This window comes from Martes martes (assembly GCF_963455335.1).
Source record: "Martes martes genome assembly, chromosome: 18".
NCBI classification, from domain to species: domain Eukaryota; kingdom Metazoa; phylum Chordata; class Mammalia; order Carnivora; family Mustelidae; genus Martes; species Martes martes.
Window position 1 is genome coordinate 14323638 of NC_137906.1, and position 24150 is coordinate 14347787.

The 24150-nt window shown below is 57.3% G+C and overlaps 1 protein-coding gene across 1 annotated transcript in view; it reads left to right on the forward strand.

Annotated features, from left to right (window-relative positions):
• The window catches only part of MAD1L1 (mitotic arrest deficient 1 like 1), a 316273-nt gene that overhangs the window by 241099 nt on the left and 51024 nt on the right, over positions 1-24150 (forward strand). The window contains exon 16 of the mRNA XM_080829793.1: positions 5471-5678. Within this exon, the coding sequence (XP_080685919.1) occupies positions 5471-5678 (208 nt within the window). The remainder of the gene's footprint in view (positions 1-5470; positions 5679-24150) is intronic.

Genomic DNA, 24150 nt, shown 5'->3' on the forward strand with positions numbered 1-24150 from the left:
AGCCAGGACACTATGGCCTCTGCCCACCATCCAGGGCGGTTGGGGATTCTGCTCTCTGTGGCCAGAGTTGGGAGGAGCAGGAGCTTTTGCAGGTCACCCCCAGACTGGGGAGATGACTCTCGCTGCAGAATTGGCTTGGGTGCCAACCCCATGGTTCCACCCTCACTGTAAACGCCGGGAGCCAAGGCCTCCCCATGCTGGGCCTGCTCGTGTTGACTCCTGTAGGGAGCAGGTCGTTTGTCCCAACTCATCAGACCCTCATCAAATGGTGAGGCTTTCCCTGCTTGGGTTCCTCCCTCTGTCCGCCCCGTCTGGCTGAGCCCTGCTGGATCCCAAAATCCCCTAGCACATGTTTTCTATGCCCGCAGTTTGCCCTCAAGGGGAGGACCACCCCCAGGATGTCATGGTCCAGGGTGGGAGCGGTGGTTCTCCTTCCCGCCCACGTGTGTTTGGTGTCTCCATAATAGAGGATGACACCCCAGGACCTCGATGTCCGGGCATGGGTCCCCGATTCACCCCACACCTGCCTCCCTGTGCAGCCCCTTGACATCAGCGGTCGCTTCCTGTCTCCGGCCAGGAGAGCATCTATTTCATGGCTAGGGAAAGAAGGGACTTGACTCTCCGGCTCAGCGGGGGTGGGTCCAGGCCCAAGGCCTGCTCACCTATCTTTGTTCTTACACTTTTGAAGGGTTGAAGGAAAACCAAAGGAAGAATGGCATTTGGGGACACGTGTGTGACAAGAGTTGGGCCTGTGTTTTTGCACAGCTCATGGCTTACTCCTGGGTGCCCAGCGCAGACACCGAACGGGCTGGTGGATGGAGGCGTGTGCCTGTGAAGCCTTATACTCCCTCCCTGTGTGCCCAGGCCCCCACCCCAGCCCACAAGGGCCCAGAAAGCAAGCTGCCAGGCTGTCTACTGCCACCGGGCCTCTGCCTGGCTGCATGGGGCAGATAGATTTCACACACTTGCTTATCTTTCCCAGACTGTTCAATTCGAGGAGTAACACTGCCTTCTAGCCTGAGATTCAGCCAAAGCTACAGAATCTCTCTTTATCCTTTGTGGTTTTTACAAAGTTCTCAGAAACCCATCAGGAGCCCCGAGTCCTCCCCACTCACTGCCTTCCCCAGCAGGCTCCTCGGAGTCCCGGGCCCCCACCCTCTGTTGGCCGCAGGTGGCCTTCCTCTCTCTCTCCGAGGTGATGCCAGCGGAGAGGGGCTCAGGGGGCCGTGGCTGCTGGCCCGCAGCTGAAGCTGGTGTCTGTTCTCCCCTCCTACCATGGGGCGTACGGGCTGCCTTCCCCTGTGCCTAGAACACCCGAAAGGTGTTTTACTTTCCAGAGGAGGCATGTAGAAGGGAGAGGATCCTGCTGCTCCCTCCCCCAGCCCCATCCTCCTCCCCTTTGCAGGCACCTGCAGGTGTTCTGGGCTGGTGGCTAGCCCCGCCCCGGGCCCCCACGGTGGCTGCACTGTCCTTCAGTGACGGGGCAGGACCACACCCAAGGCAGCCTGAGCTCGTGCGCTGACCCTGGCACACTTGACAGATGTGTCCGCAGCCAGCCTCCTTCCCCGGGGGACTGGGATGATCAGAATAAGGGCTCTGCCCCTCCCCCATCCCATTTTTCTGGGAAGAGAGAGGAGAAACATGGGGGTAGGACTCACAAAGGCAGTGGGAAATGGGACTGTTGTCGAGCAGAGGGCAAAGAACGGCGGATCGGGCGGGAGGGAAGTTTGGCCGTGGTTGTTCATCTGGCCCAGGTGCCTCGCCAGCAGAGATGGGACGGGGCGGTGGGCCAGTGGCCTCCTGCCCATCTGCCTCCCAGAACACCTGGCTGGAGGGAGACCTCGGACCTGCCCCAGAATGGGTCCAGGACCTTCCTCAAAGCAGCGCCAGCTCTCTGCTCTGGCAGACGCTGAGGCCCTTGAGGCAGCCCTCTCCCTCCCCTGCCCTGATATGGCCCCTGTCCTTGTCAGGGAGGCTGGGGAGGGACGGCCAGAGAGACGTGGCCGGTGCTGTGACCCCACAAACATCCCTTCCAACGGAGGAGGCAGCATCTCCTGGATCCCGAGCCCCCAGGAGCCAATTTTGTGTGGAGGGGGAGCTTCCTAGGCCTGGTTCCTGGCCCACCCCCACTTGCCTGGTCCACAGAAAAGTCGTCCAGACCATAAACTGGAGCTGCTCTTGGCAGATCCAAGAGCATGAGGGCAAAAGGCTGGGACCCCCTGCAAACTGACCCAGGGTCATTAGGGTTTTAGAGGCAGGTCCCACGGGTGGCAGGGGTCCCCAGTTCCCTTTCCCCTTGGGGTACTCTGACCTTCATACCTGTGTGTGTGTGTGTGTGTGTGTGTGTGTGTGTGTGTGAGGCTGTGCATTGCATCCCCATCCGTGTATGTACACGCATCTCAGTGTATGAGCATATATGTGTGTCTACCTATAGGAGTGCATATGAGCGTGTCTGTGTGCATGTGGGTGCACACACGTGTGTACATGTGTGCGTGTGCACACGCGAGTGTCATACATGTGTGCGTGCACGTATGTATCTCTGTGTGTGTGTGCCTTGCTCACTCCCAAGCGTGAGTAAATTCCGGTAGAGTCAAGCATTCGGCTCCTCGTGAGTTTCTGGATGGTTCTTGTGTCAAGGCACCCCTTCCCATCATAGCCACAGGGCGGGACACCAGAAACGGATTTCCCTTGACTGACCCCGCCAGTGACCAGCGTCCTGAGCAGGAGGCAGAGCATCACAGACACCCTGGAGCCCCCCAGCTCTCCCCTCCTTCCCTTCACGGCCCAGAGCAGTGTGGCCTGCTGCCATAGGGTGCCATCGGGTCTTCACGTGGGCTCCGCTGTGTCCGATGCTTGCTGCTCGGTGTTGTTTGTGATGCCCGTTCTCACGGACAGTCCTCCACATGGGGACCACACACTGTTTGATGGGCGTGGACCACAAGACCAGGACCTGTTGGTGCCTGACTCCCAGTGGCCGTCTGTGCAAAGCCCGGAGTTGCCAGCCATGGGATGTCCATCTGCTGTCCCTGAGCACACGCGCTGCCAAGTGGTGTTTCCGGGGTGGCTGTGTCCATTCCCGTTCTCACCTGCATGAGCGCTGGCCGCTCGATACACGGTGCTCGGTGTTTCCCATCTGTTCGGTGCCGGCTGGGTGTTTGGGGATGCGTGCAGGCTGTCTCGCGGCCGTTTTAATTGGCATCCCTCTGACGATTAATTTGTGCTCCATTTCCTGCCTTGTTGGCCTTTGGGACACCATTGCTAAGTGTTTGCATTTTTTGCCCATTTTCAAACTTGAATTGTCTGATGCTTGTCTTGCTTGTTTGTGTGAGTCCTCCAGGGATTCTGGGCATGAGTCCTGAGTCAGGTGCTGTATTCCAAGTGTCCGCCTCTGCCGTCGCCTTCTCGCTCTGAGTCAAGTGTGCTTGTGTTCACGTGTGGCCAGCACCTTTCCTGTTTCAGAGAAGCTTCTGCTCCAAGGTCACGATGTCCTCTTGTGTTTTTTCCTAACGCGGTTCTGTTTTACCTTGCGTTTCCCAGCGTGTCCTCCCTCAGGAGTCGGGGTTCATGTGTGCTGTGACGTCAGGGTGATTGGGGCATCCCGTGGCCCCCACACCATTTACTGGGGAGATGACCCTTCCCTCTGGGCTCCGTCTGTCCGTGCATTGGTGGCTCTCGGTCATCACTGCTGAGACTGTCATGCGTCATGGCATCTGCCAGGTGGCCTGTAGGCTGCAGGGTTCATCCGGGCCCTGGGTTGGGTCTGAGATTTCCAGTCATTCCCCACGTGCTTACTGAGCTCCGCATGGAGGCCAGGCCTCACTCGCTCTCCATGTCTGCGTTGCTGACCTTGTTTCCCTGGGGTGGACGGGCCCCTACAGGCCAGGGGGGAAGAGGCAGGACATGTGGCAGATAGTGAGGCCTTGGTTTTCCCAGCTGTAGCCTCAGGAGGGAGGAGGCATCTTTCCCAGCCTCTCCTGGCTACTGGGGATAAAACCTCAGGAAAATGACCTCGCCCAGTCACAGGGCCACGCTCACACTGGTTTCCAGGACTGGGCAGAGGGGGGTCCGCCTTGGCTGGAGTGGGGCGGTGTCTGCTAACCAGAACAGGGGCTGCCAGGCAGGCGGGAGCAGCAGAGGGGGATGGAGGGGGGTCTGTTGGCTGAGCAAGGGTGGTCCTGGGGCATGGGGGATGCAGGGGCCCCAGCAGAGGCGGTGGGTGAAGCAGCAGAAGGCTGGACCCAGTTACTTGCACACCTCTGTCCTAGAAGTTGCCCCGGAATGCTCATGGTGGCTTTCTCCATTACTGCCCAAACTGGAAGCGACGAGGGCGCCCCTCAGAAGTGAGCAGACCCACACATAGGTGCGTCCGCATGAAGGAATGCTATGGAGCACCAAAAAGAAATGAGCCAGCAAGCCAGCAAGGGAGGGTTGCAGCCTTCCACGCACGGCGCTGAATGAAAGAAGCCTCTTTGAAAAGGCTCAGCTAGCCATGTTCTGGAGAAGCCAGAACCACGGGGGCAGTGAACGTGGGGCAGGACACGTGACTGTGCGTTTGTCAACACTGACTGATCTGACTGCACGCTGAACACGGACGTGTGCATCACTGTGACGTCATTTGTGAGGCCAGCACCCAAGCTAGACTCCCGAATGTGAGGGCAACCTTGCTGTGCTCAGAAGAGCGCCCTGAGGCGGGACGGGGGCCAACCTTGGTGCCTGGAAAGTGGAGAGGCCAAACCCAGACGCACGAGGGCCTGTGCCCAGTGTGGCGCTTCTCACGCGCGGCCCGCGGATGCTGGACCCAGTAGCCGCATGGTGGGGGGTGGGCGGCTAGGGCGGCGGCGGGGGAGGAAACTGGGCTGGGCCCTGTCGCGGCGGGGTGCACAGGTGGACATGGGCGGGAAGGCACACCCAGTGTAGAGCAGACACAGGCGGCTGTACCGGCACGTGTGTGTAGACTCACAGCTGAGCAAGGGCCGCGTCCACACTGGTAAGCTGCTGACGGCGCTGGTGCTGTTAGTGACAGGGACGTGCGGCATGGCTGCGTGTGTACTTAGCTCTTGTCTCAGTCTTTCTCTCAGGTTTGTGTTGTTTTTTGCATCTGTGGACCTCAAGACAGCAGGGCGTGTGGGAGCCAGGCCCCCGGGTGTGAGTGTTTGCCAGTGGCGTGTTGGAGCGCACAGATGCCCGTGATGCCCTGCCTGTGTGCTTTTCCAGGTGCTGCATGAGGAGACGGGCAGGCGCCCGGGCAGCCCGAGCACCTGCGACATTCCGAAGGGCTGTCTCCGGGTCTTTCTGTCTTTCCTCCCCCAGCTACCCCTTGCCGCTCCCTGAGGCAGGTCACAGCACCACGGCCTCATCAATCAGGTGTGGAGGCCCAGGGAAGGGGTGGCCGTCCTTGCCCTCACCCCCCCAGTGTCCATCACCAAAGCTGTCCATCCAGGCCGTGCTGACCTGCCCCGTGGTCCTGCAGGGTGGCTACGACCAGAGCAGGACCAAAGTGCTGCACATGAGCATGAACCCGGCCAGTGCGGCCAAGCAGCGGCTCCGCGAGGACCAGGCCCGGCTGCAGGAGGAGTGTGAGCGGCTGCGGGAGCTCGTGCGCGCCCTGGAGCGAGGCGGCCCTGTCCCCGCTGACCTGGAGGCCGCCGCAAGTCTGCCTTCGTCCAAGGAACTAACAGGTAGGTCCCTCCCCACTGCGTCCATGGGCCATCCTGTGGGCAGGGGGCTGCGGGAGGGCCTGGGACCGAGCCCCTCAGGGGCTGCAGGTCATGGCGGGAAGAGATTCTGGCAGCCGTGGGGGAACAAGTGGCTGAACTCTTCCCAGCCCCTCACACGGATTCGTGCCATTTTTTGGTGTATACGTGTCCCATTAATCACGAGTCGATCCAATGCTCTGTGGAAATGGGGACCATCTTTCATGGATCTAAGTACCTTTCATGGAGTCCAGAGCCCTGGCTCAGGGGCCAGGAGCGGGGCACATGAGCACGGCCTCATCCGTACTCTGCAGCTCTGCACACCAGGGCGACAGCCCCTGAGCCCACGGCTTGTTACTGCCCGTGCGGGCAAGTAACCCTCCTGTTCCCACTGAGTCCTGTGCTGGAGCTGCCCGGCCAGTGCAGAGCAAAGGGGCCCACCAGCCAAGGGGGCATATCTGGGAGCCCCACTTGCCCAGGTCCCTGTCCAGGGTGAGGGCCGGGTGCAGAAGCCAGCCTCTCCGCGGGCTGCCCAGCCTATCCCGCCACGGCTCTGGCGGGGACGCTGAGCCATCAGTGAGCTGGGGTGAGGCCCCTGTGCCCTTGATGTTTCCCGGCTGCGCTCCGGCACTGCTCCTGCGAGAAGCCCCTCCCGACCTCCTTGGGCAGATCCTCTGTCCCATGAAGGCACAGGGCTCTGGCCACCGTCTTGTCCCCCTCAACTCTACCAGCCCTGCCCAGGACTTGTTCTGCATGTGTCTTCTTGTTCGGGGGTCTTGGCTGCAGCCCCCTCTCTGCCCCGTTTGCCATTGCCATTGGCCCGACCTGCTGTCAGCCTGACCGTGGGAGGTTTGGGGGTTTTGTATTTCATTTTCAAGGAAGGTGCAAATCCACAGAGAAGACTCGAGGACGCTGGTGGGCGGGTGGCTGAAGGGGGTGGAGCTGAGAGGGGTCCAAGTGGTGCCCCAGAGCCCCCAAGGCTGGAGGTGGTGGCAGGTGGCCCCGGGGGCAGAGGGTTAAGGCCACTTGCCAGAGGGCATAAGGACAGGCATCGGCCCCCAGGCCTTCCACTCAGCACCCTGCTGTAGGCAGTGGCCTTGCCCCCAGCAACAATGAAAAGAAGAAACAGAAAACCAAGGTTATTCTCTTAGAGCCAGAATCCGAAAGAGCAGGCCCCATGCTGGCAGGACCTCCCCCGGAACTCATTAGGGACCGAGGATGTTGGGCTCCATGTCAGGCCTGCTGGGCCAGACACATCTGCGGCGTGCAGAGGGTCCCTGGATGGAAAGAGCGAAGCGAGCTCAGAGGTGGTGGGTGTGAGTGCCGGGACCCCCGCCCAATCCACCCCCTTCTCTTCACCCACCACAACACCTCTGGACGGGCTCCTTTTGCGGCAGCTGACATGGGGCGCCCTGCCAGGCCTGTCCCCTCGCTGTGAGCAGAGTCCCAGGACTGCTGGGCCCTGAGGGAAGGAACAGCACAGGTGGGAAGACAAAGCCTCCGTCTTCAGAGGAAGACGTGAACTTTCAGAAGTTAAAGACACCAAAACTGAAGTGAAAAGCTAAACAGAAGACTTAGAAAATTGGGGGAGTGTACGTGCACAGGAGAGCAGAAGGTCAGATAGAGGCACGAGGGCCGTGGGGTGTCTGCAGCTCCTCTGGTGGCTCCAGGAGTGGGCGGGGGCCCAGGGGACTCACAGCTGGCCAGAGGGAGGCGCCCCATGCTGGGACTTGTCATTGTGAGGCTTCTCAACACAGGGACAAGGGCACCTGTCACCTCCCAGAGAGGGAGAAACAGGCCTCTCCTTTCTGAACTGTGGCTCGAGGAGCAAGAAAGCCACCAGGGGCCAGACTCTGGGTGCCCGAGGGACCAGACGGCAGCTCACAGCCAGCCCCATGCTCAGCCCCACGAGGGAGGAGTTTACTTCTGTTTCCGACGTTCGGTGTCTAGAAAATGCTAGCTCGAGGTTCCCTCTCTCATGAGGCCCGTGGAGGATGCATGCCTTTGAAATGAGGGCAGGGGCCAGGGAGCAAGATGTGGATACAGAAGGCTAGAGCGCCAGCCCTGGAGAGATGAGGAAGACCCGGGACAGCTGCCCCAGGAACAGCCAGAGCAGGTTGAGACTGGTCAGAAAGTTCTGGAACCTTATAGGATGGAAGGTGTCCAGTGTCTTGAGAGATGGTGCAGACTAGAGCTTTCCTTGCCTGGGTGCTGGACTCCCGGCTTGTGATGCCTACCAAACAGTGCTCCAATGTGGACACCCAGTAGGGGTTTGCCAAGTCGGTCACGAGTACCCAGAAAATGGAGCTGCTGGAGAAACAGGACTGTCGGCAGCTGCAGGGGCAGCAGAAGGTGTCAGGAGGAGAGAGTGTCCTGGTCTCCTGTCCGGCCTGGCTCGCGTGGCTGCGGTCAGGACAGTGTGGGGACCTGACACAAGCGACTCAGGGCAAGGAGGCCAGGGAGAGGTCTGACGGCAGTAAGCACGGCCTTACTGTCCGACCCGGGAGCGCTGACATCGTCGTGGGTCCACCACGGGAGGACCTAGTACCGAAGTTACCAGCCATTGGGTACAGCCAATGCCCCGAGGGAGTGGGACATACCCCCATCCCGCCACTGGACTCTCGAAGACTCTCTGTGACCTACCTGTGCAACAGAGTTGGCATCAAACCGAAGCCTAGAATTTCAGGCATGCATGCAGGTCAAGCTTGTGAAGGCTGGTGCGTGTCAGTTTCACCGAGACCCCGATGCTGGTCCGCAGAGACAGAGGCCACAACCCTGTTAGGGATGGGGCCCCCTTGGGGCACCAGGTGACGGACCACACAGCAGCCACAGTGGGGGAGGTGCAGGGCGCGTGGGTGTGGCTGGGGCCGCTGCTCCTGTGAGCTTGGTGAGAGCAGGAGCTCTGAGAACCTCTGCTGGGTTGCCCATGGCCTTGTGCCAGGCATTTGTGTCATGTTTGTGGTAGAGGCCACACGGTGAGTGTGGTTGTAGGACCCAGCCCCACGGGATCACGGTAGAACAGCCAGGCGCCTCGTGGTTAGCACTGGAGCCTGCGGGCAGACGACTGGCCGCTGCTGACCGGCTGGCGAGCACGCAGATGGTGTGGTGGGGTACTTGTTTCTGCCTGCGAGGCTCTGGGTGCTCAGCCAGCGTGCCCACCCCGTGGCTCCCAGGTCATCTGCGGGGCACGCGGCCCCAGCCATGCGGGGCCGGGCTGCTGGGTGGTGACTTGTGACCTCCTGCCACTCACAGAAGCCTCAGCACTTGAAGTCCCTGGCCAGGGTGCCTGAGTACCCCGGAAATACCCCTCGGAGAATGGGTCTCCAAGGGCCTTCCAGCCACCAACAGATGTCCCCCACGCTGCTGCCCTCTACCCCGAATCTCACAGGCCACCTGCCCTGCCACACCTCCGAGCGGCAGCACCCCTCGCCCAGGCCTTCCGCTGTGCCGACCGGTGCTACTGGGAGCAGTCGGGCTTGCCCTGGTCTGGGCATCGGCAGAAGGCCAGAGATGAGGCAGGAAACCCATACAGGGGCCCCTGCTCTCCTGTACCCCAGGGAGAGCACCGACTGACGGACCTTATAGGAGCACGACTGGTTCCCTGACAGATGACGTAAAGGGTCAGACAGGCTCCCCCGTCTGCTCTGAGCTGGCCTTGTGGAGCAGCCCCCGAGTTCATTGCGGGTGCCCGTGGCCCTCAGATGGTGCAGGTGCACATGGCAGGCAGCTGGACTAACGGCGGGAGGCTGGCCTCCTGAGGAGAGCAGCTTGGCGGAACAGGAGGAGAAGGACCCATCGGGCTAGCTGGGCCGGGACAGGCAAGCCGCCCACCCTCGCTGACTGCGCTCTCAGGGTTCGGAGGAGAGCTGGTCTGAGGTTCTTGTGGATCTTTGACAGAGGAGTTGCTGAATGGCCGCTAGCAAGGACCCAGCCCCCTGGGTCGGTGGGAACCAAAGTGCTCAGCCTCCCTCAGCTGGCTCTTGGCTCCCCACAGGGCCCCCTGTAGTACCCGGGCTCGGCCAGGGAGATTAATTGCAGCTTAATTAGGTAATGCATTAATATTAAAATAACTGGGTTTTGACAGCAACACAGTGAAGGTGATGAGGTTTGTCACGGCCTGGCTGTGCGGGTGCAGCTGATCGCAGGGTGTCCCTGAGTGGGGGAGGGTGGTGGGCTCTGGAGCCCCTCCCCGGGGAGGCGGACTAGGGCACAGAGAGCAGCTTGCTTCTCCCTCCGCCGTGCCATCCTCTCTGCGGGCTCTGCAGCGGCCTCCGTGGGTGGGCCACGGGAGGGCCACGGGTCATGAGCCAAAGAGGTGCCGTCTAGGTGCCCGGCATGGTGGGGTGGCTCCACAATGCACAGGCCTTCTGAGTTTCTGCCACCCTGGTGCCCTCGGGTGAGGCACCCCCCCCCCCCGGCTTCCACTGGCTCACATGGAGGTGAGGGTAGGGCGCCGCCATGGAGGAGATGGGGTGGGCTCGCCGTGGCCCCTGAGGCACACACTCCTGTTACCAGCAGCACAGGCCACCAGCTGCCTTCTGGGCCGACAGGTGGCAGCAGGGCCTGTCCCTGCCCTAAGGACAGAATGCGGGAAGAGCCACGGGAGTCAGGGGCCTCGGAGCAGGCCCTGGGTGTAGAGGGCCAAAAGGGGGGCAGACTTTGGCGGCTGGGCAGCTTCCCAGGCCAGGGTGGGTGGCTTCAGCTGAGCTTTGTGGGCTGAGTAGGAGGGGAGAAGGGCTGCTATTCCAGGCAGGGGTCCCCTCAGCTGGTCCTCCACCGCCACACATGTGCCCAGCCCTGTGTGGGGCTGCAGTGAGAGCCGTCCCAGTGTGCTGCCAACAAGGAATGCCGCATCTGCTGGGGGAAGGAAGACCGACGTGCCTAGGGAATCCAGGAGCAATGCAGGGTCCCTGCAGCCACCCGCACCCCTGCCCCAGATGAGCGCTCCCATTTGTCCCCGGGGCAGGCCCTGCGAGCTGCAGGAGGGTCCCGGTCTGGGGGTCTCCTGACCCACCCACCCTGCAGAACAGCCCTCACTCCCCAGGCCTGGGTCTTTGGAGCCTCTGGCTGGTGCCTGAGTGGCACACACCTGGGATGAGTCTGAAAAGCACCACAGGGGCTTTAAAACAGAGCAGACATTGAACCTGAGCTTCTAGAACAGGGGCAGACGCACCCAAATACACCGATATTAGAGTACCGGGCACAGGAGACCACCACACAGGTGCTTGTGGGAGCATTAGCCCATTTTCTCAGGGCACATTGTTGGTGGGGATGGCTGGGTCAGCCCGTGGTTGGCTTCCAGAAAACTGGCCCTTGTCCCTCAGTGTCCATACGTGGCCCATGGCCATGTGTCCCCGCAGACGCTGGTGCTGCTGGGGTAGTTCTCACGGGTGTGCATGTGTGTGCGTGCGTGTGTGTGTGTGTGTGCACGCACGTGTGCATGCATGTGTGTGGCAATGCAGCGTGTCCCGTCCTAGCTGGCGCTCCCCGCTGTCCGAGGATGAGCCCCGGCAGCACCTTGGGCCGGCCACGCGTCCTCTGGGGCAGGTCTCTTCTCTAGCTTCCCCTTTATTGGGTTGTTTTCTTTATACCAAGTTAGGGGAATTTCATTTTCTCGCAGCATCCTTTTCAGAGCAGACATTTTTCATTTGTGCTCAGACAATGAATCTTCCTTTTACAGGAGTCTCATCTGAGAGCCCCGCCTGACCCAAGGTCAAGAGACTTTTTTCTTACTTTTCTATGAAGAATTTTTTAGTCTTAGAGCTGACTCGGTGATCTGCGTAGAGTTGAGTTTTGCGTGCGATGTGAGGTTTAGGTCGGGATGAGTTTTGAGAGGAGTTTGCTGAACATCTGGCTGTTCCTGCGTCAACCATGGAAAAGCCTCTTCCGTCTCCGGTGAATTACCCTTGCTCTGAGGTCCTGTGCCCCTGACCTACGTGTCTGTCGCGTCGCTGCCACCCTGCCTGGCAGCCATAGCTGGACGCTCGATCAGTAACACAAGTCCTCGGACTCGTGCCCCCTCTTCACGAGTACCTTGCCCGTTCTTGTCCCACTGCCTTTCCGCATGAACATGAGATCCAGCTCGTCTGTATCTGCAGAAATCCTGCCAACACTTTCACGGGTATCCCATTAGGTCTGCACATCAGTCTGGGCAGAGCCATACGCCTGCGGTGGAAAGACACAACACAGGCTTCCTTGCGTTTCCTTCCTCGGTGGTTCCCGTGCTCTGTTAGAAACGTCCTGAAGTGTTTCCTGGTTGTTTGAAATTCTTGGAGTTTACTGTGCGTGCGTGTGTGTGTGTGTGTGTGTGTGTGTGTATGTATGCTTACTGTTTCCAGCTGATCTTGCTTTGTGTGTAGAATTCTGATTGGTCTTGTGTCCTTGGACCTCACAAAACCACATGCCAATTTGGGGAGGGTCTTGTTTGGATTGTGTTGGTTTTATTCGTTGTAGTCGTGTCATTTGTGAAGACGGACTGTTCCGTATTTTCCTGTAGAGCCTGGGTACCCGCGTCCCCTGCCTGGCCCGCAGCCCAGTGCTCTACTGAGTGGTGCAGAGTGAGGGTGTGCCAGCTGTGTTCCTCACCTTCTGGGGGGCCTTCCGTCCCTCCCCGCCGCCGGTGCTGGGAGCTGCAGGCCGTGTGTCGGTGCCCTCTGTCAGGCTGAGGGAGCCCCCTCTAAGCCTGCGGAACGTGTCTGTCAGGTTGGATGCTGAATTTTGGGTCTCCATCTGTGGGTAAGGTCGTGCGTTCCTTCTTCCTTAGGCTGTCAGTGTGGAGGATTACTTGTGAAATTTTTCAAGTTCGGACCAGCCTTGTATTCCTACAATAAATTCCTCTTGGTTGTGGCATATTCTTCCATTTTATGGTGCTGGATTCAACTTGCTAATATTTCGTCAATAATTTTTGTGTCGTAGTTCATATTGGTCTATAGTTGCCTCATCCTGTCCTTGTCTGATTTATCAGCATAATGAATGAAATGAGTCAGAAAATGTTTCTTCCTTTTCTGTTTCCTAGAGGAGTTGGTGTCAGATTGGCATTACTTCCTCTTTAGCTATTTTGTACACACCTGCTGGACTCCATCTGGACCCGTAGCTTTGGGTCGCCAAAGGTTTTTAATACTTACAGGAGCCAGGGACTGAACGGTTGTGCCCCCCTCCCAACACACACAGTTTGTATGTTGAGCCCCTCATCCCCAATGCAACGGTGTTAGGAGGTGGGATCTTGGGGGGTGATGAGGGCATAAGGGCGGGGCCCCCACGAATGGGACCACTGCCCCCAGAAGAGAGACCCACAGCACTCCCTTGCTCCTCCCACCACGTGAGGACACAGTGAGAAGACGCTGTCTGTGAGCCGGTGACTGGACCCTCACCAGACCCCAAATCTGCCAGCATCTTCATCTCAGACTCCCCAGCCTCCAGAACCGTGAGGAATACAAGCTCGTGTTGATAAGCCACCTGGTCTGCTGTGTTCTGTGACGGCTGCCCACAGGGACTACGACCACAGGACGATCAGCTTATCTTGTTGTTCTTAGGTGAATGGTGGTCGTTTGTGGGATTTTTTGGTAATTTGTGTCTTTGCTTTTGTTACTTCCTTTGTCAACTTTGATGGAAATTTATCCATTTGATCAGTCTTCCAAAGACCTAGCTTTCGGTTTTATTGGTTTTTCAGCATTGTTCCTCTGTTTTCCAATTCTACCGACTTTTGGTCATTTCCTTGTTACTTCCTTGGTCTGCTTGCTCAGCTTCCTCTTGCTCTTTGTTTGGTTTCTTTTTCTTTCTTTTTTTTTTTTTTTAAAGATTTTATTTATTTGTTTATTTATTAGAGAGAGAGAGCACAAGCAGGCAGAATGGCAGGCAGAGGCAGAGAGAGAAGCAGGCTCCCTGCCAAGCAAGGAGCGCGATGCAGGACTCAATCCCAGGATCCTGGGATCATGACCTGAGCCAAAGGCAGCAGCTTAACCGACTGAGCCACCCAGGCATCCCTCTTAGTTTGGTTTCTTAAGCTGGAAAGCGAGATTGCTCAGTTGAGATCTTTTTTTGTTTTCTAAAATAAGCACTTAATGCTATAAATTTCCATCTGAGTACTGCTTTAGCTGCATCCACAAATTTTAGTACATAGTAGGTGCATTTTTGATCAGTTCAGAAATTTTTCAAATTTTCTTTAAAGTGTCTTCTGTGATTCATAAATTATTTAGAAGTGTGTTTTTAATTTCAAAATGTCTGGGGATTTTCCAAGTGGCTCTCTGTTATTGATTTCTGGTTGAATTCCATTACCTTTAGGGAGCACACTTTGTATAATGTGTTTTTTAATTCAGGATTTGTCTGATGGCCAGTACTGAGCAATCTTAGTAAATGGTCCGTGTGCACATGACAGGAAGGTATATTCTGTCTGTTAATCAGTGTGTTTAGATCGTTTATATTTAATGTAATGTTTTAATACATTTGGAGTTAGGCCTGCCATTTATTATTAGTTTTACTTGCCCTCTTTGTTTTATTCCTGTTTTCCCATTTCTACCGATTTCCAGATTATTTGAACATTTTTTAGTATCTCATTTTGATATATCTTAGGGTTTTTTAAATTCATTGTATCTCTTTGGACACACACACACACACACACACACAAAACGGCTCAGGATTTTTACCCAGACATTTAGAATTCCTGTTGCTTTGTCTTCATTCCTGAAATTCCATGTTTCCCCCTGCTATCGGCTCCCTGGGTGTTTCTTTCAGAGAATGTGTGCTGGGACCAGGATCCTGGGGTTCCCTCCATGTGGTGACCCCGTTTTTCCCTCACTTCTGATGGACGCCCCTGCTAATTGTAGGTGAGGGGTTCTGTGAGTGTTACGGAAATTGACACTGCTTCTCTCCCTCCGGCCTCCACGGCTTCTGACAAGTCCTCTGCAGTCTCTCGGATAACCTGCCCTCAGCGTAAGAGACACAGAGCATCGGAAACTCAGATTGCAGATAATGGTGTTTGTAAGTTAAAAGTGGGAGACAGGCAAGTGGCAGCATCTGGGGACAGGGGACCTGTACACCGACATGCTCTCCACCGCTGGCTCCAGTACTAAATGCTGTTTCCGAGCAGACAGTGTTGCAAAGTCCATGTGGGACGTCTGTGGCATCTTGCTTGGTGGTTCTGCCATCTCCGTCATCCCGGGTCGGCACTTGTTGGCTGTGTGTTTCCTAGCAGGTTAGTGTTTTCTTGGTTCTTCATGTGCTGCTTAATTTTGGATGTGTTCTGTAGGTTTTGAAAGCCGTGTTGCGAGATTCTCGGTGTTTTTGCAGCTCTGTGGAGAATGTTCATCTCGGTTGGTCGGTTTCAGCAGGCGGGCTGTGCAGGTGGACTGAGAGGGCAGTCCCCGTGCCTGCGGACAACTGTGCCTCCACAGCCGTTCAGTTTTGGGGCCACACCACAGTCTCCATGGCCCGTGTGGGTGCCAGGCACACCCCTCGGAGTCCCCTCTCCCCTTGCCCCACATTCTCCGGTTCCCTCCCTGCTCTGCTGTGTACTTCCGCAGCTGGGATTCACCCCACTGTCCTGAGGTCGTGGCTCTCGAGGGGCTAGGCGCCCACCCAGCGGCTCAGCACCTGCACCTCCGTGGGGTTGCCAAGGACCTGGAGGAGAAGGGGATGAGATGAGGAAGAGGAGGGATTTCTCCTGCCTCCTTCTCTCAAGTCTGCCTGCACCCAGCGCTCGCGGCATCCAGCCCAGGCTTCAGTCCCTCTCGTCCAGGGTGGGGGCGGGGCACCAGGAGCCAAATAAACAAGCAATGGCAGCCAAGCTTGGCAGACTCCAACTGCAAAGCTCACCCGCTGTGAAGGAGCTAGTCCCACAGTCCCATAGCTGTTGCAGGAGCTGGAGTTCCGATCAGGACGCCTCCCAAGACGTCTCCAGGCCCGGGTGCTGTCACTGGCAAATTGTACCAAGGAAAGAACAATCACCAGCTCTGTACAAGCTCTTCAAGAAAAGTGAAGAGGGAGCACTTTTGAACTCATTTTATGATGCAAATATTACCCTAATTTGAGAACCAGTGACAGGACAGAAAACAAGACACTTAGGAACTTATTTTTGTATTTATTCCAGGATTCAGATATCCATTGATGTCATCCACTACATCAAGTGTGATCTAACCGATTGCTGGAGTAATTTGGCAAAGTTCAACACCCAGGAAAACTACTCAGCAGACTAAATAGAGAGGGGCTTCCTCAATCTGACACAGAGCGTCTGCAAGCACCCGCACAGCAGATCCGTGCTTCCCCAAGATGAGAAATAAGACAGAGGCGGGCTAGCACCCTGAGTGAGCGTGTCGGGAGTCCCGGTCTGGGTCCCCAGGGACGAGCAGCCTTAGGGACAGGAAGGGAGGAAGCAGAAGCGCTCCTCTATGGATGACCCTCGGTGCATAAAACCCCAAGAAGCAAAAACAAACCCGAAGACTGGCGAAGTGAGACTGGCATGGATTGCTGTGATCCAGCTGACCTCGTGTCTTGCAGCCTTGCTGAACACACTTGATGTGACACGAGAGTGCATGTGTGCATGTAAGAAGCACATGTGTTGTACGTGATGCACTGACAGCGGACACAAGGACACTAAAATCAGAAACATAATGCCGTTTCTGTTCACTCTCAGCACAAGCAGTTCCTAGGTGTGAGGCCAGCAAACACACAGAGGATCCTTACGCTGCACGCTCCCCAGCGGTACTCTGACCAGACAGGATACTCGACACGCTCTGGATGAGAAGATGGTTCACAGCGTGTGTCCACTTGCCCAGGCTGGTGTGGGGACTTCCTGCGGTGAGGGTGGTGGGGCTGGTGCCGCTGGCTCTCTGGTCTCACCCTCGGCCACCTACTGCATCTCCCTTTGGGACCAGTGGCAGCTGCTCCATGCACTTTCTCCAGCATGAGCCCCTTCACTGAAAGGCAGGCTTGAATTCACACCCTCTTCTTTCCTGGAACTGGAACGCGTATTTCCAGCAGCATCACACAGAGTCACCAAAATCCACTACCAGTCCAATGTCCTTTAACGGGTGAGTGGAGAACAGGGGTCTCTCTGTGGGGGGAACACTGCTCCACATCAGATGACTACCTGCTGACTGCCTGGGGGCCTGGAGGGGCCCCAGAGGCACCATGCTGGGGGAGGAGCTGGACCCCAGGTAGCATGCTGCAGGGTCCCCGAGAGAGGACCCTCAAGAGGGCAAGAGTGCAGGTCAGTGAACAGGTGTGGTGGCAGGTGCCAGGGCCAGGGGCACAAAGTATGTGGCAGTTAGCTGTCCAGGATGACAGAGCGGTCCTGAGTGTTGGAAGTGGTGGTCTTACAGAACTGGACACCAAAAAGTGTCAATTTTACTGCACAGTTTTCAAAATTTTAGATACAAATGGTACCTCATTTTAACATGTTCCTTTGCTCACTAACAAGGAAGAGTGTGTCTCACCTGCTCCTTCCACTGTGGTCTCACCAAGTCCGTGCTCCTTGATCACTTCCTTATTGTTTTTCTTTATGATTATTTTTTATAGAAAGTTTGAACTGTTTTTGAGTTCTCTTCTATTGATTCCATTACTTTTAAGTTTAGAAAGTCCTTTTGATAAATAATCCTGTTTTCTTCTGGGATTTTCTTTTTCTTTCTTTTTTTTGCGGGGGTGGGGGCTTATTCTTCACACTTAAAGATCTACTTGGAACTTACCTTTGTGTGTCGAGTAAGGTCGGGGTCTAAGTCGACCCCTTCCCAAACCAATGAGCGATCGCCCGGCTCCCGTTTATCGCGCCATCTTTCTTTGTTCCTCATATTTATGACCTGCCTTTATCTTTGCGAGCTTCTGATACATAACAGTGTCTATATTTGTGTCTCCTGTTTACTTTGTCTCTACTATATGTTTTTTTCTAATTGTAACTCTGAGATATGTTTTAGCGTCTGGTGTAGAGCGAGTGGTTCCTTGTCACTTGGAGACTTTCTTACCTGTTCATTATTCTACAGGAGCTTTAGAATCACTCTGTCAAGTTCAAGAAAAGGCTGGGGAGGTTTTCGTTTCTATTGGAATTGCATTAAGTTCGTAACTTAACTTTGCTAGGCGAGTCTTCAGCTGCACCTCGTTGTCTCTGGGCAGGGAGGGCCCCAGGCACAGACTCGTGTGGCCCGACTGCCAGGAGCCAGCACTCCCCCGGACATGCGGCATCCTTGTGCTCGGCCCCAGGACCCACGGGCGCACCCCAGCCCCCTGCTGCTGCTGGGCTGGAAACACAGGGTCCAGGTCACCTTCCTTTTCCAGGTTGGGTCCCGAGTTGCTCTGCTGTGGCACTATGGCTCCCGTGCCAGGCCCCAGGCCTCTCTCCTCCTCCTCCTCCCACCCTCTGAGCTCTGCTGTGTGGCCCCTGGCATGGCCAGGCACAGAGTTGTCTTTGGGAGGGAGAAGTCCACTCCGTCTCTCTGGGCCAGAAGTCCCCGTGAAGGTGCTGTAACAAGTTCTTAGTGACCCTGTAGTTCAGCCCAGCTTGGACCCTAGGTCTCCCGGACCCCGTGCCCTAGCGTGCGCTGAGCCCACCCTTTCAGCCTCACCTCAGAGGGTCCGCAGTGTCTCTGAGGGCTGGGCAGGAAGCAAGGCCCGCGGAGGGAAGGCAGCTTCAGGGTCAGGCTGCTGGTGCGTGGGGGGTCAGGTGTGGCCTCGATGGAGAGCCCAGAGCCCGGGGTCATGAGAGAGTCCAGATGCCCAGGCCCCGCCCTCCTGCACTGCCTCCAGACAGCTCAGCGGAGTGGTTGGTGCCTTCATCACCAGGCCCTTCTGTCCCCAAGCTGCTTGTTTGTTCTCAGGGTCAGGTAATGAAGGGCAATACCATCCGTGGGGTGTTTGACTGGAGTTGTAGAGAAGCCCTGATACTTAGCCCTGGGGCCTGCAGCACACCGGCAGAGGAAGGGGCCCTGCCTTGCTTGCGCCATGGACCCCAGTTCCTCCAATGGCCCTGCTGCCTGGACTCTGGGCCTCAGCTCTGTCTGCAGCGGGAGGCTGCTGTCCCATCCATCCTCCCTCCTCCGCCCTCTCCCCTCTGCTCTGGGGACAGCCGCTGGGTGCAAGGCTGGAGCTGCTGCCCTGGGCAAGGCCTCCTGCTTGGGAACTGGAAGCGGGTAGGGGCATCCGTGGTAACCACATAGAGGAGGCCTCAATGGGCATCTGTCCAGAGAAGAGCTGTGTCTGCAGGACCTGTCCCTCTGCTGGACACCCCCACTTGGGTGTCTCTGAGGCATTGCAAAATCCGCGTGTTTAAAAAAGAACTCCCATGGCAGCAAGGAGACGCCGCCACCCCTCGACAGAATGGCCATGGGCCAGAACACGGTTAGCACCAGACGCCAGCAGGACGTAGAGCCGCGGGGCCCGCAGTGTCGGGGAGGATGTGTTGTGTGTCCACGTAACAGAAATCTCTATACCTTCCACTCAGTTTCGCTGTGACCCTAGAACTCTTCTAATAGCCTTTCAAACAAACACTCCAGATCTTTACCTGTTTTAAGCATGCAGTGATTTCTAGTAAATATGCAAGGCTTGCGACCGTCACAACGATGAGCCTTTCCATCACCCGGAGGGGTCCCTGCTGCCCACTTAAGGCCATCGTCCACTCTGGCTGTGGGGCCAGAGTCCGCATTCTGCCTGTGGTGACATGTCTGCCACCTGCTACACACCGAAACGTGTTCGAGGTCCAGCCATGACACGTGCGTGCTACCGAGTAACGCACATGGTGCGGACCTCCCTTTGGGCCATCGTCAGCTGATGGACGCGTGGGAGTGTCCTCTTCCTGGCTCATTGGAATGTCACTGCCGAGGATGTGGGACCACGAGGCTTGCACGGGGTAGGAGTGGAATCGGGGGCTCTGTTTCTTGGGGTGTGATGGGGGCAGGCTTGTGTTTAACCTTTAAAGTAGCTGCCAAGCTATTTTCTGGAGCAGTGGCAGCATCTCTAGCTCCCTGCCTGTGCCCCACATGCCCCTGGCGCTGCTGATTCTCTGGCCCCTGGGCACGGCCGTGCTGACGGGCATGCTGACGGCATGCCATCTGCCCCGCTTGTGTCTCCCCAACTGCGAGCAGTGGCAAGTGCGTTCCCACATCTCCTGAGTCATTCTCACATCTACTCCGCTTAAACGCTTGGAGTGTTTTCTTGTGATCATTTTCTTCATGCTGCTTTTTGATAAGCAAAAGTTTTAAATTTTGATGAAGTTGAATCTACTCGTGTTTTCTTCTGTGCTTAGCTCTTTGTCTAAGAAATCTTGGCTTGCTCCAGCGTTGCCATCTCCCGGTTTCTTCTAGAGGCTTTTAGACCTATGCTCTGTATCAAACTAACTTTTATATGTGATGTGAAGGAGGGTCTAGCGTTCATTTATTCCTACTTAGAGGTCTGGTTGTTCCCAAAGTACCACCTCTCTCTGACACAGGTTGCTGCTGGATGCATGAAATTGGTCAGAAGAAAGCGTAGACGGGCACAGCCGTGGCTCTGAGCTCTGGCAGCTAGATGCCAGGATGCCACACGTGGCTCCTGGGGAAGGAGCTGGGGGGCCACTCACGCTGCCGGTGGTGCTCGCTGCCTCTGAGGGCTTGCTGCAGAACCAACACTAAATGCTACTATTGCTTTTTGCCTTTTTTATAAAAGTGAGAAAACCCTCTTTGGGTTTCTTTCAGCTAGCAGAATCAGGAACTATTCGCATGGGCCTTTTGCTAAAGTGGAGCGGCGACATGCGGTTTGCGCGCTGGTCTCTGTGGTCGGATGACTGCAGCCCAGCCTTACCGTTGGCATTCCCGTGTCCGTTTCCGCATTGGCTTGCTGGCCTCGTCCTTGCTTTTCATGAATGGTCCAAGCTGCCTCCTGCCTCAGGCCCTTTGTACTGGCCGCCTCCTGCCCACCTTGTGCTTGGCTTGTTCCCTGGCTCCCTGGAGGTCTGCTGTGACCAGCTGCCAACACAGCAGCCCCTTCCCAGCCCTGCCTTCTGGTTCTCTATAGTGCTTAACGGCTCTGGAGACCACCTCGCTCTGCTTGTGTGTGTTTCTGTCTGTGTCCCCTTTGGGAACATAATTCCCTCGGACCTGAGGTTTTGAGGTTTGTCCACGCTGTGTGCCTTAAGCCTAGAATGGTGCCAGACATGCTGTTCACTCTTGTCACATACTTGTTGGGTGAGTAAAGAAGTCACCAGCCCTTCTAAAGTTCCTGTCCTGGGGGCTGGTCACGGTGAGGGCTTAGTCCTGCTGCTGCTGTTGGGGGCAGGGAGATGGTTCTCAGGCCACCATGGTGGTCACCTATGCCCCCAGGCACCTGCGGCCACAGTGGAGGTCATCTACACCCCCAGAGGTCTCATCTGGCAGCAGTGGGGGGTCAGAAATCACATCGGGGCTGACAGCAAGGTGTTGGCAGGGCTGCATCGTCCAGAGGCTCTGGGGGGTCCTCTTCCATCTCTATTTCGAGCTGTTGAAGGCGGCTGCTTTCTGTGGCTCTCAGTCCACCCCCGATCTCCATGCCAGTGGTGCGTCTTCTTCAGACCTGCTCTGCTCCTGCCTCTTCCCCTTGTAGAAGCCACATGAAGGACCCTGGGCCCCTGGACCATCTCCGTCTGCGTCGTTCACTCCCGCCTGCCCGGTCCTTCTGCCTTGGTTTTGGGATTCAGACACAGACACCTCCCCACAGCCTCTGTCTCAGTCACTCATGTTGATGGGAAAATGTCCTCTGATTTCACAAGGTCATTAGGACTCGGGGGCGTAAAGGCAGTAGTGGCCCTGCTGGCAGCCCTGGGCAGCGGCTGTGCACCCCAGGCAGACAGCGTGGGGGACCAGCCCTCTGTGGAGCTCCGGGAGTGTCTCCGCTTGCCCGCCGTGGCATCTGCGAGAGGTGCATGTTGTAGTCCCGCGCAGTCAGGCTGGGCTAGAGACAGAGCCTGGCAGGACGGGCGGAAGGGGTTCCCCGGGGAAGAGTGGGCACCTCCGAGTTCCGGCGCGGGGAGCGTGCTGTGCGCAGCAGCCATTGTTCGAAAGAGCCCTGCGCCCCGCCATGCCTGCGGAGTTGAACCGGACTGGACTCTCGTCCTGGCAGTTCCTCCGCCGGCTGGGTGTGCTCCGCCAGGCCCCTTCGCCTCTCCCAGCCTTGCCTGGCGCTTGGCAGCTCTGTCTGCCCATGGGCAGCTGTGGGCCATGGACCAGGTCAGGGGCCCTGGGAGTAGCAGCCTGGCTCCGTGGCAGAGGCCCTGGGACGCGGACCCCCAGCGGGCCCCCAGGCGCCAGGGCTGCCGTCTGTCCCTGCTGCTTGCCGCCTCAGAGCACTGCTTCCCTCTCGGTGCTGTATGTCTGGCACACTCCTCACCCCAGACCCTGCCTTCCGGGGAGCCTGGCCCTGAGGGCAGCCTGCGTCCTCACCCTTTGGATCCCCAGAGGGCTGACTCGCTGCCCTCTGTCTCCCCACGCTGTCCCTTCTCCGGACCCTGTGGTCTGTGGGCGGCTGCAGCCACCAAGCGGGTTGTCCGTCCTCTGCCTTCATCAGCCTGGCCGCATACGTTGGCAGGTTTTAATAGACTGCCACATCTCAAAAGCAGGGAGAGAAAGATTTAAAATCTTGTCTCGCCCAAAGCAGACAGATTGACTTGAAAATGACTCCGTCAATAAAAGATGAGCTCTGAGAGGCTCTTCCCTCTCCGAGAGGAAGCACACCTTCCCGGGACGCGACTTCTGGGAGCCCACTGCTGGAAATGAGGAACGAACGGAGCAGAAGTGACCCTGCCACCGCTGCTGGCCTCCACTGCCTTCAGCCGTGGGCCGTCCTGCCCGCTGGCCCCAAGCCGCCGCTGCTCTGTGAGCCCAGCAGGCCACCTGTGGGGGCGTGTGTGAAAGGAAGTTGCCGGAAACTTGTGTTAAGCAGTGGTGTTCTCCGGCTTACATCGGGGATTGTGATGGGGTGGAGCTGTTATGCGCTTCTCTGCTCTACATGGCTTCTGGCTCTGGCGGGGATATGTGAGCATGTGTGTGTGCCTGTGTGTGTGTGTGAGCGTGTATGTGCATGTGTGAGCGTGTGTGGGGGGCCTGCGTGTGTGTGTGTCCGTGTGTGAGCACGTGTGCATGTGCAGGCCTGCGTGTGTGAGCGCACATGTGTATGCATGCGTGAGCGTGTGTGCAGGCCTGTTTGTGGGTGTGGGAGCGTGTGCGTGTGAGCACGTGTGCATGCATGGGTGTGTGAGCGCATGTGTATGGATGTGTGAGAGTGTGTAAGTACACATGTGTGTGCGTGCGGAGCTGCGTGAGCGTGCATGTGTGTGCATGTGTGAGCGTGTGTGTGGGCCTTCGTGTGTAAGCGCACCTGTGTGTGTACAGGCCTGTGTGTGTGAGCACCCGTGTGTGTCTGTGAGTGCATGCCTCGGGCAGTGTGCTTCCAGCTATCTGGTCCCCGGTCCCCCACCCCTGGAGATATGACATAGCTTCACGGAGCCAGTGTGCTTGCAAGCCAGTGGGTTCCCACAGGATACATATTTCCCAGACCTCACGGAGCCTGGGACCCTGCCCTCATGGGGTATGTGCTTTAGTTGGAGGAAATGCCCCCAAACAACCAAACAAGTGAAACAAAGTCAGAGGATCGTGAGCTTGTGCATGGACACTGGGACGTTGGGATCCCGGAGTGGGAGGCCCTTGCTGGTAGCATGGCCGGGAAGGCTCCAATGACCAACTGAGGCCAGACTCTGTACCCGAGGGGGCAACTCGTGTCCAGGGCTGGTTCCTCACGGCAGCACTGGTGCTGCCTGGTGGCCTTTGGGGGACCCATCCTGCCCCGAAGTCCTGGTGTGAATGTCCGACTTCTCTGCTCCCTGGCCGGGTGACAGTGAGCAAGGCACTGACCTTCTCTGGGCCTGACCCCACATCTGTCAGCTGCCCGGACGAGGGGCTGGCCGTGGCCTTCCACCAAGGCTCAGCTGGTCCTCCACTCCCGAAAGAGGCAGCGGGGTGGGGAGCCTGGTGCCCAGTGAGGCGAGGGAGGGGGGACAGCATCCTCTGGGGCTTCGACTGTTCTCTGTTCTCCGTGCTGGGGGAGGGAGCCTTCCCGGGAATATGATATCACATGAGCTCCCGCCTGTCACCCCGGGACTCTCCCACCCCATAATCTGGTGGGCTGTAATTGCTGGTGTCTTTTCAGATCATTTTTGTGCAAGGTGACAAGCTGCTTGTGGAGTGAGCCATTAATCACACAGAGATGCCCCTGTTTGAAAGCTGGCACCAAGCTCACCCAGGGCGGGCGTCTGCCAGGCAGCCGGCGGTGGGCACACACGCCGCTCATCTGCATATAATTCCAGGCCAATGTCTTCTCTCTTGTGTAAAACGTGCAATTTCCGGCCCAGCAGGGGAACATGGGCTCATAATGGAGAGACCTTGTCCCAGGGGCCCTCTGGCTGCAGGCTGTTCAAGCGAACCTTTCCCTAGGAAGGCAAAAGTCAGTGTCTAGTGGGTGGTAGGGACCCATC